General features: G+C 43.7%; 1 protein-coding gene across 4 annotated transcripts in view; it reads left to right on the forward strand.

The window, feature by feature from the left end:
• Nucleotides 1–18437, forward strand: part of Sephs1 (selenophosphate synthetase 1) — a 31837-nt gene that overhangs the window by 4261 nt on the left and 9139 nt on the right. For 3 of the 4 annotated variants that reach the window (XM_045134860.1, XM_045134859.1, XM_045134861.1), the window contains exons 3-7: nucleotides 5265–5368; nucleotides 8052–8159; nucleotides 9082–9236; nucleotides 16755–16845; nucleotides 17590–17689. In XM_045134860.1, coding sequence (XP_044990795.1) covers nucleotides 5265–5368; nucleotides 8052–8159; nucleotides 9082–9236; nucleotides 16755–16845; nucleotides 17590–17689 — 558 coding nt within the window. The remainder of the gene's footprint in view (nucleotides 1–5264; nucleotides 5369–8051; nucleotides 8160–9081; nucleotides 9237–16754; nucleotides 16846–17589; nucleotides 17690–18437) is intronic. The other variant, XM_045134862.1, reaches the window with a different exon arrangement.

Consider the following 18437-nt stretch of genomic DNA (forward strand, 5'->3'; position numbering starts at 1 on the left):
GTTACTGTCACGTATCTAAAAGAACTTGAAACTTGAAAGAACTGTTAACACTAGAGTACAGGAAAATATTTTTACCCTAAATTGAATTTTCTGGTTAGCTGAGGATAAGCGGTAATCTCCCTTCTACCTTTCAGTGATGCCCTAGGAAGGGAGTCAGTGCTTCAGAGGGTGAAGTAAAGGTCCCCCCACAGGGTGCCCGGGTTGAGAAGCTGAGGGTAGGACTCAAGGCACGTTGCGCACTCGGAAGAGGAGAAGATGGGGTGAATCTGTATTTGACTTTGGGTGTCATCTATTCTAGTCTATTACTTTTCTTTTCTAAATTTCTTGTGTGGTTGGTGGTTTTCGTTTTTCTAAACTTGGTTAGGACGCAGGTGTAGGCTGGGGCTTTGTTCACTGCTCGGTGTGTGACAAGAAGACAGTGAGCATATGGAATGGCTCTGACGGTTCGATAGCCAGTCTCGGAGTTGCAGAGTGACTTGATCAGCTTTCTCACTGAAGGTCCTCATTTCATTTATTTTTGCGCATTTTCTTGTAAAGTGCTATCTTAGCACCCTAAGATACCCCTTTCTTCCTGGTATACAAAGCAGATCGTGAAAACAGTCTCTGAGGTTGGGAGGGAGGAAAACTAACCCGGCTCTGTCTCCACGCCCTTCCCCGGGCCTTCGAGACTTCAAGTCTTCCCTCCTCCCACTGCTGTTAAAGAGGAGAGGAAACCTGAACATAAATGAGTTGGAGTTGCTGTTGATTGATGTTCTGCAGCCTGGAAGTCTGGCCACAAGACACTTAACAACCAAAACCAAATGAGAAAAGTGATCATTCTTGGTTACAGCTTCCCCTGTTGATCTTTTTTTTTTTAATTTAAGTCTTTTTAAAAAAATTTTTATTTATTTATTTGACAGCAACAGACAGAGAAAGAGGCAGAGAGAGAGAGAGAGAACGGGCGCGCCAGGGCCTCCAGCCACTGCAAACGAACTCCAGATGCCTGCACCCCCTTGTGCATCTGGCTAATGTGGGTCCTGGGGAGTTGAGCCTAGAACTGGGGTCCTTAGGCTTTCCAAGCAAGCACTTCACCACAAAGCCATCTCTCCAGCCCCCCCTGTTGATCTTGAGTACTTACTTAGGCCTGCCTTGTAGCCCTGAGCACTCCTTGAATTAATGCGCCTTCCATCAGTTCTGAAGTCATGGCTATGGGACCCAGTATGTGGACAGAGTTGAGATCAAAACATGGGTCTATCTCTTCCAGTTCCCCCATTCATGCTGGCTTTCTGATTTGTTTGGACGTGGGGAAAGGAGCTGGGCATAGTGGCACATGACTTTTAATTCCAGCACTTGGGAGGCTTAGGTTGGAGTTAGCGCTGTGAGTTCAAAGCCAGCTGAGACTACATAGTGAATTCCAGGTCAGCCTGAGCTAGAGTGAGCCTACCCCTACCTCAAAAGAACAAACAAACAAAAAAAAGAGGCAGTGGAGTGATAAGCCTTCTATAGAAGTGGTATATCTTAGTGGGCAAAACATTACCTTAAAATCAGCTAGATTCATAACCTCATCAGACACTGGAGCGCACATTTCTAACCCTGGTTCACAGTCCATAAAGTATACTATAATGCTTTACTGTTTGAGGTCGTTGTCAGAATTTGTGTGGGTGAGTGCCTGTGCATGTAACACACACATGTATATTAGATGTGTGTATTTTTATGCATATATGCACACAAGTATGAGTGTGTGTTTATCTGTTTTTCTTCCCAGTCAAATGTAATATTTTCTGGGTTGCAAAATGGTGCTAATTGAAGGATGGACCAAAACAGCTCTTAAAAGTTACATAATTACTAGATAGTTTCTAACTAAAGAAATGTTAAAAATAGGTGTGTCTTAGAAAACGGTCTGTTTGTCGTGTGGTAGTAGGTTGGATCACTGGTGCTGGTGTTTGATGAGTGCTGTTTTTCTTGATGCAGTTTCAAGCTTGCCGAAGACCTAGAATTCGTGCTGCTTTAAACTGACTTCTCAGTGGTTCCTGTGTGTCTTCTTCCCGACTTTCCATCGGAACTTAGTTTTTCATAGGCCATACATAGGCCATCTCAAGCTTATCCTGTCTCCCTTCCTTAAAAGTTGAGAGGTTATATTTATTGCTTTTGTGGTGTTGGAGGTCAAACCTAGGGCCTTAGGAATGCTGGGTATTTACAACCAGGATGGCACTTTGAGCTTTCTGTTGACTATATATCCAAATTGCAAGAGGTACTTTCTTTTTCTCCTTGTGTTTGACCTGTGTTCAGTGGTTCCAACCACTCTCCCACCTTAACCAGATCTCCTTAGATCAGCACTGTGTACACTGGACCCTGGTACAGATCTAGCCCCCATGAGGTCATGTTAGTAAAATTAGGGACAGTGGAATGCAGCCTTGTATATGTGTGAACATAATGGCTAGCTGCTTTGGTGACATGTGGAATAGAAGTCTAAACTATGATTTGTTCTTTAGTTCAAAATATGCCAGCCATGATCTGGATTTGGTTTTTTGAGGTTGGGTTTCACTCTAGCCCAGGCTAACCTGGAATTTACTATGTAATCTCAAACTGGCCTCAAACTCACAGTGATCCTCTTACCTCTTACCTCTGCCTCCCAGGACTAGGCATGTGCCACTACACCTGGCTTCTTATAATTCTTTAAGAAGTCCTTAAATTGGGAAAGTCTTTCCAAGTACCAGATTAATGAGCTGTACCAAGTTCCCAACTTCTCTACTTCAGAAGGCATTAAGAAGTTATTTTTTCCCCAAGAAGTAGTTTTTAAATGAACTAGTATAATCCAGTGCTGTCCACAAGAATGAAGCAAGCGTCATGTATAATTTTAAAATCTAGTCACATCTTTTAAAATGAATTCCTAGTCTAGCATTAAAAAGTGATAAATTCTCTTTTGTTTAACTCGGTATATTAAAAATATATGTTAACATATAAAACATTAATTATATGTTGGGGCAGTTGGTATTAAAGTGTCATGTCTGTTTTATACTTAACGGCACATCTCGGTGTAGAAGAGGCATGCTTCAAGGGCTCAGTAACCCCGTGGTGTACTGTGGGAAGTACTGTCGCCCATTTTAGTAGGTGGTGCCACAGTTGGGAAAGGGACAGTGTGGAGCTTTGCAGCGCTGGGACGTGCTCGGTTTCTCGGAGCTAGGTAGAGAATTGAATGCTCTACAAAGCAAATATACCAAAGATTACCCATAGTAGGGAGACTGAAAGCCAGCATTCAGCAGCTGTTTAGTGGCTCTTTCAATAACCCTGGAGTTCAAATAGAAAACTATTTTTCAAAGTGAATAGTAATGCTTCCAGTGTAGCCAGTTGTTAGAATTGTCAGTTCAGAGAAACTGAGCTAAGGTGTGACTAGTGCCCTGTTGAGAATCTGCCCACGTGTCGTTGTGATGCATTACTGCACATTTCATTGTCCAGCAAGTGAAAACTGAACATAAGCCAGGAGTCTTCTGTTGTCTCTGGTCTGTGAGATCGACGTTCTGAGGTGAAGTCTGTTTTCTAGCTGGATCTTCCAAGGGTTTCTGCTTTTCATCAAGTTTGGTATAAAATCATGCTCTCTTTGAACTGCTTTTTTAGTAAGCTTGCTTTTGACTTTGCATTGGTAACCATAGGCAGTGCCAGGAAAGCGCGCGGACAGCCTAGCCGCCAGCCGCGTGCTGTGCTGGGGCGGGAGGGATGCTGCTCCCTGACGCTGCGCTCTGTAAAATAGAAACCATCACTTCGTGTGGTCACGATCGCGCTTATTCTGGCTTGCTTTGGAATTCCTGTCTTAAGGGTAAAGTCCACTTCTTTCCTTTGGCACTTCATCCTGGGGTTTTCCCACCTCCGGCTCTTGGACTGCCAAGTGGGCAGAAGGGAATCTTTGAGAAAGATGTAGGAAAACTAGATTCTGTTTACGCGGCCATGCTAATCTGAATTTGCACAATGCCTGCACTAAACAGCATCTTCAAAGGAATCTACCTTACTGAGATTAGTTTTGGCAATAATAAAACTGATATCAGGAAAAAAGAATTCTTTTTAAAACAATTATTTATTTATTTGAGAGGAGAGAGGGAAGGAGGCAAGCAAGAGAATGGGCATCTTAGGCCTCTTGCTGCAAATGAATTCCAGATGCATGCTCTACTTTGTGCATTTAGCTTTACATGGGTATTGGGGAATTGAACCCAGGCTGGCAGGCTTTGAAGAAAGTGCCTTAGGCTGCTGAGCCGGAAAGGAGAATTCGTTATTAGTTCATCAGTGCTCCTTGCAAGCCTCTGTTTTTGTTTGTTTGTTTTTGAGTCATATTATCATTCTTAATTATTTAGGAATGATTTTTAATAAGCTGAAATGTTTCTTACAGGTTTGTTGAGAAATTGCCCTTTAATACATAGAAAATAAATTTAAGGCCAGTCCTTGTTTGTTAGGTCAGGAAAGGTGGCATTTATAAGTTTTTCACTATGGGAATAACAGAATTTAAGGTTTCCTCTTAAAAAGCACTTTTGGGAAGCTGTAAAATAAATGAATCACATATATGGCTGGGTATTTATGTACATGTTTGGTTTGGAAGTTATAATTCCTGTTCTGGCTTTGTACTTTTCTTTGCCATTTTCATTTTGACTAAGATGTAATAGTAACAGCATTTTTGTATGTAAACTAGAGCACAAATATTTTATTGAGAAAAAGAGATTACTATATAAAGATATTATAGTAACATCTAGGTAAGTAAGTTCTCAAAGTAACTATTGATAAAATAATAACCCAAGTTTCGTTTGTGCTATTATCACCTCTAAAGAAATTCAAAGTAATAAAGTTAAAAAATACAACAAAAATAAAATTTTGCTCAAGGTATCATTAAGGTTTAAAAACTGTACCTGTACCATAAGCCGGGCATGGTGGCGCATGCCTTTAATCCCAGCACTTGGGAGGCAGAGGTAGGAGGATTGCCGTGAGTTCAAGGCCACCCTGAGACTCCATAGTGAATTCCAGGTCAGCCTGGGCTAGAGTGAGACCCTACCTCAAAAAAAGAAAAAAAAAACTGCACCATATTTATTTGTAGTCAATTCCTATTCATATTTTCTATCCTAAGCGGTGTTTCATGTATATTCAGTTACACATCTTGATAGGAAACACATGCTTTCATTGGCAGTGTGTAGTTTCCATAAGTGTCTCTCTTAATACGGTAATCTTCCTGTTTAGAATATAGGTCATACAATTTTAAGTGACTTTCTCCTTTTATTTTTGGATGCTGGCGGCCTCCATCTTCCCAGGCATTGGAATGGATACTTGCGTCATTCCTCTGAGGCATGGTGGTCTTTCCTTGGTTCAAACCACAGATTACATTTATCCTATTGTAGATGACCCTTATATGATGGTAAGTGTGACCTCGTATTTTTTATAACTGGAACTACTTATGCGTTTAACTTTGGGTTGTGGATGGGTTTTATATATATCTGTGGTAATTTTTGGTTTCTTGTTATGCTACATCCAAATTACATTACCCTAGCCACCTCCACGCACCCCTCCACCTCTGTAGTCTGATGTGTCCTCTGCTCACACTTGACTATGCATCGATCAGGTAGAGCCGGGAAATCGCCTTGCTGCTTTTGTACCTGTGTGTGTCTGTGCATAAGAACTTCGGTTGTCGAAAAGTGCTGTTGACTGACATCACTTTCTGCTTTCTCTCTTTGTACCTGTCTGCCTTGAACATTTGTAAGGTTTACTACTCCTGGGTTTCAGGCTAGAGATGTTGCTATACTTTGTAATAAGACTAAACCTAAATGTTCCTTCCAGATAAAGGACGTCAGCCACTCTTTACAATTAACCTTCTTTAACATTTGTTATTGTAAAGTTAGAATAAATTGGTTAGTACACATCGAGCCACCGGCTTGCTTACCCATTACATATTATATATTACTGCATATGATAACTATGTGACCACCAAATTTAAGTTCTAGTTACTGATCATGCACTGTGTAGATACATTTACCAGTCATGTATTGCATGTTTTTAGCCAGCAAGCCTTTATTCAGTCCTTAACCTCACTTTTTTTTAAAAAAACCAACCAAGAGGTGTTGTTTCCTAAACCTCTAAAGTACCAGCATGAGTGAACAGGTGGTTAGGAAATAATATTTCTTCAGAGCCCTGTGTGTTCCTCCTCTAGAACAACATTGTTTAGAGGTGGGCAGTTGAACCACACTTAAGTCTCTTACATATACCACATGAAGTGACAGAAAGGTTAAAAGCAGAATTCATCCCTTTCCCAGAATCTCTGTGACTAGTGAATAGCAAGTCAATGCAGACCATCTGTTGACCTTGATAACTAGGGCCAGTGATGTTGAACATGGGTCTGCAGAATTCTGTTGATCTTCAAGGAATTCTTCAGAATGTACAACAAGCAGGGGCTGGGGAGATGCCCAGGTGGCCAGGTGCTTGCTGTGCAAGGGGTGTACCGGAGTCTAGGTTTGCAGCACTCTGGAGACAGAGAAAGGTTTCTAGACTAAGCAAATCAGTGCTCGGGATTCAAGTCAGAGATCCAATCTCGGTAAATACGGTGGAGAGCAATTAAGACACCTGGCCTCCACGTGCACACATATGCACATGCACACACTTAAAAATGAACACCATATGCACATCACTAAAAGATAAAAATACAAAAGCAAATGGCCACTGAAAATATTAAACTATGGTGTTTGATTATTGTTTTATTTACTTGAGAGAAAAAGGGAGGGAGGAGGAAAGGGAGAGAAGGAAGAAGAGAGCAAGGAAGAGTAAGGGCATGTCTGGGCCTTTAGCTGCTGCAGATGGACTCCAGATGCATGTGCCTCTTTGTGGGTCCAGGAGATTCAAACTTTTGGCTTTGTAAGCAGTCGCCTTAACCATTCCTGTTAGGTTATCTTTATGTTGGAAAGAAAACTTGCCATTTTTTCTTTACTTTGTCATTTTCTCTTTACTACGTACAAAACATATAATTTAGTTAAGAGTAACATTTAAGAACTCCTATGGCACTAAAAAGATTTAATTTATTACTACATTTCTACTAAATACAGGTTTTTTTTTTTTGTTTGTTTTTGGGTTTGTTTGTTTTTTTTTTTGAGGTAATGTCTCACGCTCTAACCCAGGCTGACCTGGAATTCACTATGTAGTCTCAGGCTGGCCTCCAGCTCACAGTGATCCACCTACCTCTGCCTTCCAAGTGCTGAGATTAAAGGCGTGCACCACCACACCTGGCTTACAGATACAGTTTTAAATTCCTCATAAAATGATGGGGAGTTTATGGGAAAATCTTTTTTTTTTTTTTTTTTCCTTTTAGAAAACAGTTTTAACTTTAGGCCTATGTGTATGTTTTGTTTCTTTTCTTTTCTGAGATAACATTTTTGTCGCTCAGGCTGGTCTCCAGATAACTGTAGTTGGAGTGCTGGCATTATAAACATGTAAACCGTGCCCCATTTTATGCAGTACTGGGGATCAGGCTCAGGGCAAGCACACTCTGCCAACCGAGCTATATTCACAGCAGTGTTGTATTTCTCAAGCAAGATAATTTTCCTGTTTATTTCTTACAGCCTATAAAGAAGTTACAAAGAATTTTCAATCCAACATAAAAACCATCTCCTTTTCTTTAGCCCATCAAACCAGTGCTTTTGTAGAGTCTGTTTAGAACAAGTGGCTGCTTCCAGTTTGCTTGTATGCAGACTCACTCCCTGGCTGTTCACCCTATACCGTCTGTTCTAACCTTGCTTCCCTTGCTGACATCCCCCACACTCCCCCCTAGTTGAGTTATTCAGCCCCTGTGTCTCTGCATAGAAATGAACTTATAAGTTCTTGGTTCTGCATACGCAAGAGAAGAAGGTAAATCAGAGCATGTGGGAGAGCGGATGGTCTGATGGCTTTGGAGTAAGGGAAGGTGCAGATTTGGAGTTGGAGGGCCACATGCCAGAGCTGCCCTTCCTGGAAAGTCCCCAGTTCTCCTTGGAGGCCACCACTTTAGAGGCTCCAGTTTGTTTCTACAGATGGAAAGTCCCTGGTTGTCCTTTCTTACTTCTCTGCTGTCTTCCCAGGGCAGGATAGCATGTGCCAATGTCCTCAGTGACCTCTACGCAATGGGAGTCACAGAGTGTGACAATATGCTAATGCTCCTTGGAGTCAGTAATAAGATGACCGACAGGGTAAGTAGGAGACCCCCACCTGCTCACCGCTATTTCTCTTGGCTCTTCACTTTTGGTCACTTCATAAATGAAAGTGAGAACATTGCCCTCTTCATTTCTACTGCCTGCTCCTTCCTCCTCTGAATGGACTGGAAATGATGAGACATTTTGTTTGGTTGGTTTCTTCAGTAATTGTACCTCAGCTGCACACCTGTGGCTCAGACACCGCCCCACTAGCCAGGCCCCTTACACGTGGAGCACGCGCAACCTCCTTTGGGGCTCAGCCCCCGCGTGTTCACGTGCTCATGCTTCTGTGCCAGAGCCAAGTTCTTGTTTAGGTTGATTTTGACAAGCATTTGTTTTTATTTTCTTTTTCTGTTCAATCTTGAGACCCCCTTCTCCCAAAAAAGTGCTGACTGTGTGTGTATATGCACAGGTAGCTAGTCTTGGTGGTGGTCTTACAGTCTGCACTGTATTATCAGGGCTTCATTCACTTTGCACCATAGAACGGCTTCCATCAGTTGATAACATGGTCAGTGGGAAACACTCCCTTGCTTTTGTTACTCCCTGTCCTATTATTACCTTGGGACTTCATTTAGGATTTTTTTTTTTTAAGGCAAGCCCAAGAGACTGGCCTTTTAATTTATTTTTTATGAGAGAGTGAGAGTGGTGGGGGAGGTGGGGGAGGGAATTGGCTCACCAGGGCCTCCAGACACATGCGTCCCCTTATGTGCATGTGCAACCTTGAATGCTTGTGTCACTTTGTGTATCTGGCACCTGGAGAGTTGAACATGGGTCCTTAGGCTTCAGGCAAGTGCCTTAACCACTAAGCCATCTCTCCAGCCCTTACTTAGGGCTTTTTATAGCTACATGTATAGAAGCCTTCTTTTGGGGTTTTGAATATAAGTATGTGACTTTTCATTTGTGTCCTTTTAAACCCTAGGAAAGGGATAAAGTGATACCCCTAATTATACAGGGTTTTAAAGACGCAGCCGAGGAAGCGGGAACATCTGTAACAGGTGGCCAAACGGTATTAAATCCCTGGATTGTTCTGGGAGGAGTGGCAACAACTGTCTGCCAACCCAATGAGTTTATCATGTAAGTTGACTTTTGTTTCATGTCATCTGGCCTGTTGTTCTCATTCTGTCTTTCAGAGTAGATACGCAGTAAGTGAATGCTACCTCAATACAGTACCCACTGAAGGTATGCAGTTCAGTGGGTCTTGGTCTGGTCAGAGTACAAAAGTCAGTTTTATAACATTTTCATCACCCTCACGGGAAACTGTTCCCCTCAAGTGTTAGCAGGCCTTTATGTCCATCTTGGCTTTGCATGTTAGCATAGTATTTTATGCTCAAGCATTTTGTAGCATACATCAATACTTTGATCCTTGTCTTAAGCAATTTTGTTTTCAAGTTGAAGTAGGTAATTCACATGACTAAATATCACATAACAATAATTGAGAATTTTATTTACTTTTCATTTGATTTTTTGAGACATGGTGTCAGTGTATATAGCCCAGGCTGGCCTCACACTAAAGATCCTTCTGCCTCAACCTCCCCAGTGCAGGAATTACAGTTCAGTACCACCAGTCTAGCTCTCTTTCTTTGGTGAAGTTGAAGTTGAACAGGAATCCTTATACCTGTGAGGTAGGTGTTCCGCCACTGAGCATTAAATTTAAAGTGTACATGGACTGGTTTTGTGAGTACAGGGCTGACAACCATCACCGCTATCCAGGCCCCAGGGTGTTTACGTCACGTCTCCCGGCAAGCCTGTGTGCCTTAGCCGTCATTCCCAGCCCCTCCGCCACGTGCTCTGACACTGCCGGTGTGCTTTTTGTCTATAGGGATTGGCCGGTAGACTGTTTTATATCAGTGGACTCATACACTGTATAACATTCTGTATCTGGCTTCATTCGCTTAGCATGATGTTTGCAAGTTGTTGCATCAGTCTGTAATGCTACCCCCACCCCCAAATGACTGACTAATCTATTGTTTGGTATACCACATTTTCTATGCCTATTATGGAGGATGATGATCTGAACACGTGGGTTCAAGATTTGTTATGTTTTTGGTACAAACGCGGTCTCCATGTCCCCTCTAGAAGTTGTTTGATTGTGTCACTGTGAAGGCGCCCAGCTTGGCTGAGTGAGGTTGTACAGACAGTCTCCTTGTCCCCTCTGGGAGTTGATTGTGTCACTGTGACGTTGCTCAGCTTGGCTGAGTGAGCTTGTACAGACAGTCTCCGTGTTCCCTCTGGGAGTTGATTGTGTCACCGAGACAGCACCCAACCTGGCTGAGTGAGGTTGTATCCCAGTGTGGTTTTTGTTCACATCTCCAGCTGACTTACTATGTAATGCAACTTCTTAGGTCTTTGGGAACCATTCGGGAAAGAATGTCAGCACAGGTTGTCAGGTTCTATCTTTTATGCTAGGAAAAAATTACTCTGTCCTCATTTTTTTTAAGGCAATTCCACTTTTTAAAAAATTAGGCATGGGTAGGGACTGTTAAACTGGTTCAGAATTGAAAAGGTGTAAGAAAATCTGTGTCTCTTGGCCGTCCGTCAGTCGGGCTACAGACCCCAATTGAAGCACTCTCTTCCCAGCCCATAGTGTTTACTAGCCTGCTGCTGACACTCAGTTATAGGCCCAGTTCTGCAGTGAGTGCCGTAGAGTAGTCAAGATCTTAAGCTGGTGAAATTGCTGATAAGAAATTCCTAGGAATCACTAGGTCAGATGGTATGTGCTCCTGAGTCTGAGCGCTGTCTCCAGGTTGCCCTTCATAAAGATTCTACCTAATTACACTCCACAGCAGTGAGCAAGCCTGGCGGTTCCTCCACATCTTGAGACTGACACCGTGGGTTAACCACCTTCTCAGTCTTTGCTGCTTTTCTTGGTTATTTTGTTTGCTTTGGGATTGAACACTCAACCTTGTATTTCCTAGGCACTGGCTGTCTTGTGTTTCCTAGGCACTGAATGACATCGTAGGTCTTCTTTCAAATTGTTATTTTGAAACAGAGTCTTAAAATACATTGCACAGGGAAGCCTTGATCTTCCTACCTCAGTCAGAGTAGCTGATTTACACGACCATGCACATCTGCTCTGTGGTGCTTTTTATTTTATTTCATTTTATTGTATTTAGGGATGTGTGTGGTATGTGTGGGTTTGGTGTGTGGTGTGGGGATGAGGGACATGTGTGTGCCATGGTGCACATGTGGAAGTCTGAAGACAATCTTGGGGTGTTTGTTCTCTCTCTCCACCCTCTTTGAGACAGGGTCTCCCTTGTCACTTATTCATTCATTTGTTCGTTTGCTGCTTCTCATGCGCCAGTCCAGCTGGCTATAAGCTTCTGGGTCCTCCTGGCTTTACTCTCCTTTGACGTCGCCACTTGAGGATCTCAGATTTTGTTGGGCTTGTGTGGGTGCTGGCAAGGTGAACTCCAGCCAGGAGGCTGGTAAGCAAGCACCTTTAGTCTCTGCTGCTTTGTGGTGTTAACCTTAACATATTTTTCAGGTATTAATATATTTTGCTTTTGTTTTAATTAATGAACACAACATTTATTTATTTGAGAGAAAGAATGGGCACACCAGGGCCTCTAGCCATTGCATATGAACTCCAGATATATGTGCCATTTTGTGCATCTGGTTTTATGTGGGCACTGGGAAATTGAATCTGGTTCCTTTGGCTTTTGCCAGCAAGCACCTTAACCACTGTGCAGTCTCTCTGGCTTCGATGGACACTCTTTTTAGAACCAATAGCTAACAGCTTTACCATTAAGGATCCTGCATTTTACCTACTTGGAGGCTTTATTTGCCTAACAAATGACATATGTTATTTTGATAGTTCTTGAACTTTCCAGTTAGATTGTAAAGTCTCACCCATTCCTGCTTTCTAGTAGAAAAAGCACATCGTGGCAGGAAAAAATTAGAGGAGAAAGAACAAAGTAAGCTTCATTGAGTTTTCACCAATAACTTGTCTTTTTGCTTTATAAGAGATGAATGAGTTGGTGGACATAATTATATTCCATCAAATATTGCTCATAAACAAGTATCCCCATACTTGAGATAAATCCATAGGTTATACATCTTTTTTTTTGTTTTGTTTTGTTTTGTTTGTTTGAGGTAGGGTCTCACTGTAGCCCAGGCTGACCTGAAATTCACTAAGGAGTCTCAGGGTGGCCTCGAACTCATGACGATCCTCCTATCTCTGCCTCCCGAGTGCTAGGATTAAAGGCATGCGCCAGCACGCCCAGCTTGCCATATGATAACCAGTGAGAGAGATCAACTCACCAGTTTTCAGGTATGGCTGAACAAAGGCATTTCTGTCTGAAGATCTAGTATTTAGAAATGGGTTTCCTGTATAACATTACAGAACTACATTGTTCAAAGCTGATGGTGGATACAAATAGACTGGGTTGACTTGGGAAGTGAGGTGTTGATTCTGAAGTCTGCCCTAACTTCTTGTTGCATCTGTCTAATTGAGTGTTTTGGTGGCCCAGTGTCAGGATGGGATGGTTTGGGCACAGCTTCATGAGCTGAGGTGAGAAGGGCTGAGAGAAATTGGCTTGTAGAGCTGTTTAAGACAGAGGCAAGTACTAAAAAGGCAGCCCTGAAAAGACAGGAGTCACCTTCCCTAAGAACTGATTTTGGCATTAGTATTCCTTCTACTAGGATGTGTATCAATCCATCAACCAGCCTTTCTCACCACCTGGCCCTTGGGTACCAAGTAGGAAACTTATTACTGGGCAGTCTGTTTTCATGCCGGGCATGGTGGCACACTCCTTTAATCCCCGCACTCTGGAGGCAGAGGTAGGAGGATCACCGTGAGTTGAGGCCACCCTGAGACTACATAGTAAATTCCAGGTCATCCTGAGCTAGAGTGAAATCCTACCTTGAAAAACAAAAATAAACAAACAAACAAACAAAGAAAAAGACGCAGATTCCAGCAATTCCATTACCCCAAAAGCCCACCTGAGTCTCTGTCAAACAAGTGACCATAATCGGGTGTGGTGGTGTAGGCCTGTCACCCCAACACTCAAGAGGCTGAAGCAGAAAGAGAGCAAGAGCCAAGCCAGGGTTGGGATAGGAGGTGAAAAAGCATTTTCTGGAGTCACTGTTTCAGATCGTGTGGACTTCAGGTGGGTCTCTGAGTTGCCCTCATGGCTGAAACTGGCTTGCACAGCATCTCAAGGCCACATGACTTGGTTGACTTGCTGGTTGGTCTTTTAAAGTTTTTAGGCCATGTGTAGTAGACAGCCTCATGCTGCTGAGAGCAGACGTAGTTTATGGGAGGAAAAGGGATTTGTTTAAAGCTTATAGATCCAGGGACAGTTCGTGATGGCAGAAGTTGGCCCCCTTTCCCAGAACCAGGCAGAGAGAAGCCAGCACAGCAGCGCAGGCAAGCCCACTCCAGGGACTCTGCGCCTTACATGGAACTCCACATCCACCCAAAACACCGCAGGACTCACCCCAGCCTCCACCCAGGGACACCTCCTCCAGCACGTGGCTGCAGATCTCAGCCACAAACTTAAGTCCTGAATGTCGGGGCCATCCATTCAAACCACCGCACCATGTAACTGTTTTGTTTTTTGGAGGTAGGGTCTCACTCTAGTCCCACCTAACCTGGATCTCACTTTGTAGTCCCAGGCTGGCCTCGAACTCACAATGATCCTCCTACCTGTGCCTTCCAAATGTTGAGAGTAAAGGCGTGTGCCACCATGCTTGATGTGCAACTTTTATTTATGATTTGGTATCTTTTGGGGCGTGGATAGGCTTTCTTTTTTTCCATATAAGTCTATTTCATGCTTAGATAGCTGATTACCTATTGCAGAGAATCTTATGAAGAGGTTTCATATAAAATACAAACATAGGTATATATCCATTTAATGACACTGTACATTTCAATATGCCAATGTTAAAATCACTCCCTGAACTTAACAGGCACCATGAACATACCGTGACTGGGACAGCAGGAAGAAACGTCCCACAGAGGGAAGCAGTGCCCACGCAGCGCAGCTGCCACCAGAGCACTGGCCAGTGAGGTCGCACTTGGTGCCGAAGTGAACAGTGGTGGGGATACAGACCTGCAGCCTTGTGCAGGGGCTGCTACAGACACGTTCACGGAAACAGATGTTCTTGCCAACTAAAACAAAACTGTGTGTCATTTTCATTTCTATTTTCAGTTACCATGTTTTAGGCATCTTCTTTTCACATATAAACAAACTTGTGAAGATTCATAAATATACTAATGCCAGGAACAAGGAATGTAGTAGCAGACCCTACTGTACATAAGTTGGTTGTGCAACAGTTAGCACTGCATATTTTTTTTTCTTTTTTTTTTTTTTTAATTTAATTTATTAGTTTTCTTTTCAGTAAATACAGGCAGCTTGGTACCATTATTTAGGCTCATCTGTGATCTACCCCCTCCCATTAGACCCTCCTTATTATTGAAAATGGGTCGTGCATTGTGGAGTTAGCCCCCAGTTATTAGTATGATAAATGTCTCTGAAAATCATGACCCAACTTGTAACTCTGACATTCTTTCCGCCCCCTCTTCCGCAAGATTTCCCTGAGCCATGTTGGGTTCATTTTTGGTCTGCTTCAGTGCTGAGGTGTTGGGGGCCTCTGAGGCTCTGGCTCTCTGATTTGGTAGGAGCTGATTTTTCTCTGCATTGATCTCCTTCCCCTTTGTGCTGGTATCCAGTTCACAGGAAAACATCACCCTTGCTTATTTCGCCAGTTGTCCTTAGTTTCAGTTGGGCCCCTTCTGAGGTATGTTGGGGCAGCTCTCTTCTTAGGATCTGCATCTATCTGGAAAAGAGAAGCAGATTCTCCAACGGAGAGTAAGTTAGCACCCAGAAAATTGAGATAACACTTACTTTTTTGATAGACAGTTTGATAGGTGTAGGCCCTCTTATACCCCGTGATTGATGGTAGCTTGATATTGTAGAGTGGGCTTGTGTTTGGGTATGGTTCTGACTTGTTTCCCAGCTCCAGCTAAGGGTCTAGTACCACTGAGTGGATCAGTTAGCCAAATCAAGAGCAATTGATTCCTCACCATGGCTGTGTACCACTATTGCACTTGTGTGGGTATCACATCCGGTTAATTGTTGCTACTTAGGTTAAACAATGTGTTGCTTGGACAGATCTTGGTCACTTCCCCCAGTCGCCTATGTAGCGCCTTCTGGCACTAGACACGCTGACTGTCTGGGGACTGACTCTCTCCTGGCTTCCAGCCATGTCATTCCATTTTACGTGTCAGCTGCGTATGGAGTCTTCAGCAATAGGGTCTTACCACTGGCCTTTGGTGGGTCATCAAGTACTCTGACAGAAGTCTGTCATTGTTTTGGGAAACCTTGTAGATTTCTCTGATCAAAAGCTCATTGTGGATTGTAGGCCCAAGCTGGAAGTGGGGGTTACAGGTCAGTGTCCACTAAGAAATTGAGGAAAAAGATAACTAATATACAAGAGTTAGAGAGGAGAGAGATAGAGGGGAGAGGGGGAGAGGGAGGGAAGGAAGATGTAGGAGATTTAGGTCAGTCTTGATCCTACCCTCTCCAGTGTCTTGTGGTTCAGGTGTTTCCTGTAAGGGACTAGTGAAGGTTCAGTCATTTGGTCTGTCTTTTAGGAAGTAGAATTTTATGGTACCATTGCCGTTTGGGTCCGGATTACTGTTTTCCACCCTTTGATTCCCTCCCCGCCCTCCCATCCATCTTATTGTCTAGTCCATGAGGTGCTTGCTGGGTATGTAAGGCATCTTGGGCAAATTCAGGTTAGGTGTTGCAGATGAGTGAGACTATGTGTCGATTTTTTTTTCTGTGATTGGGTAAGTTCGCTGAGAATGATCTGTTCCAGGTTCAACCATTTTTCCTCAAATTTCTTTATGTCGTTTTTTCTTACTGCTGTATAGAATTCCATTGTGTAGATATACCACATCTTTGTTTTCCATTCTTCTAATGATGGACATCTGGGTTGATTGCGGTGGAAGTGCGCCGGCCGGGGGGCGGTCCTCCACCGACCCCACCCCCGGCCCCGCCCCTCCCCGCGACCGCCGGAGCGGGACGGGAGACGGCCGGGTGGAGGGGTCGGGAGGAACGGGGAGCAGGAAAGATCCGCCGGCACAGCCGGACGCGCGCCACCGGGTTGAATCCTCCGGGCGGACTGCATATTTATAGAGAACATCAAACTGTGTTCTAGAAAGCTCTGGCAAATAAAGGCTAATGATACATGCATGCATTGGTAATTTTGCCGCTTATTCACCAGTAACAACACTCCTCAATTACTGTTCTCGTTTACACACTTAAAATAAACGTGTGTATGCCAAACATCAACTGCATTTGAGACAGTAACAGAGCATTGCTCGTTGTCATCTTTAAACTGCACAGGTGTCTGACCTGTGTCTCTGTGTCTGTATGTACTTCCATTTTTCTTGTAAATATTTTGTTCTAGCTGCACCCAGAGTAGCAGATAGTAAGGCTCTCTCTAGTACACAGTGGGAGTTGTTTAAACTTAACTGCAAACAATGCTTATTTTTATAGTTCTTTTTTTCTTATTTTAATAATTGGTTCAACTCCGTGGTTAATTCAATTTGAGCATGCTCTTTCTTTTTTTCTTTTTCTTCAGGCCAGATAATGCAGTGCCAGGGGACGTGCTGGTTTTGACAAAGCCTCTGGGGACGCAGGTCGCCGTCGCTGTGCACCAGTGGCTGGACATTGTAAGTAAAGCACTGATGTAGTGGGGCGTCTCCAGCCCTTAGGAACCAATAACATACGTGATTTACACCTGGCTCAAGGGGAGCAAAGTACAGCTGTGTCCTGTTAGGGTTGCACAGCCAAAAATTTACAATATTGATGGAAATGTGGGATGAACAGTACTGACAGCTCCACATTACCAGGACAGACTTGCAGACAGACAGTTTATGGAGGCAGGGGTTCATTTCAGGCTTACAAGTCCAGGGGAAGTTCCATCAGCGGCTGAAGGAGCTGTGTGCTGCCATAGATCCAAGCAAGCCCAAAGCCCTGCAGAGTGCAGACGTGCTCTCGCCTCCCTTTGGGCTGGGATCTGGTCTGCCCCATGACATTCCCCTGTAGCAGGAGTCTGACTGCTAGGTCACAGAGCTGCAAACGCAATGATAAAAGCGCCTGAGTCTACGGAGCCTTGCCTTCAAACGGCCACAGGTGGGAAAGATGCGGGATAGCGGTTCAGTAGGGCGCGTGAAATCACAGAGGGGCCCAGTTAGAGCACGTGCGTGTCTGTACAAAATAGGCAGATAAAATCCCTGTGCGGTGTAGCTCATGATAGAGAGTGCAGAGCATGTGCAGGGTCCTGGGTTTGGTCCACACTACTGTACTCATCACAATCCCAGAAGATGACTTCAGGGAAAAAATGCTCCATGTATTGGTAGTGAGAAGTAAAGATCATTTTCCCCCTCTTTCTCCCTCTATGTTCCTATGATTAGCCTGAAAAATGGAATAAAATTAAGCTAGTGGTCACTCAAGAAGATGTAGAGTTGGCATACCAAGAGGCAATGATGAACATGGCACGGCTCAACAGGACAGGTACGGGGCAAAGGCTGTTGTGTTAGGGGTTGGTGAGTGTTCTGAAGGGCCAAGGCTGCGTGCGTTAGGGTTAGTGGTAATTCCACTCTCGGCTGTGTAGTGACCCCGCCCTCCCACAGCTGCCCGTCCTACAGGAAGTCATCTTTGTGGGAAGAAGCGGCCCATTTTGTCTGATGACCATAGACCATCTTTTTCTGGTGCCTGGTTTGGCCTCAGTAGGTTACTACTGGGAACCCAAAGTCAAATGTTTGTTGTTGTTGTTAATTTATTTGTTGTTTATTTATTTGCAAGGAGGGGGGGTGAGAGGGTGGGAGGGGACAGGAAGAGAGAATAAGAATGGGCACGACAAGGCCTCCTTCTGCTGCAGCAGACAAACTCCAGGTGGGTTTCCCTCTTTTCTGACACATAGATTCTGCAGAATTCCATTTCACCAGAAGTCAGAGGGCACCTCAAAACTGCATTTTCTCAGCCAGCACTGTTCAGTGTGACTTGTTTAGAAAAGGTTTCACCTGACATCAGGATGTGTCTCTCCCATTGTTCAGTTTATGAAGTGCATTAGAAGTAGCCATTTTAGTCAGACTTTGATTCATAACTGTAAAGCTTTGTGTGTGCTTTGTTTATTTTTCAAGGTTAGGATATAGTGATTTGTTTTACTGGAATGGGAAAGATGAACACCTATTCTGTAGGCTTGTTAATCCAGTTTTATAAAATCCACAAATCAGGCTAAAGAGGTAGCTCAGTGGTTAAG

The sequence above is a fragment of the Jaculus jaculus genome, chromosome 15 (genome assembly GCF_020740685.1).
Source record: "Jaculus jaculus isolate mJacJac1 chromosome 15, mJacJac1.mat.Y.cur, whole genome shotgun sequence".
Lineage (NCBI taxonomy): Eukaryota > Metazoa > Chordata > Mammalia > Rodentia > Dipodidae > Jaculus > Jaculus jaculus.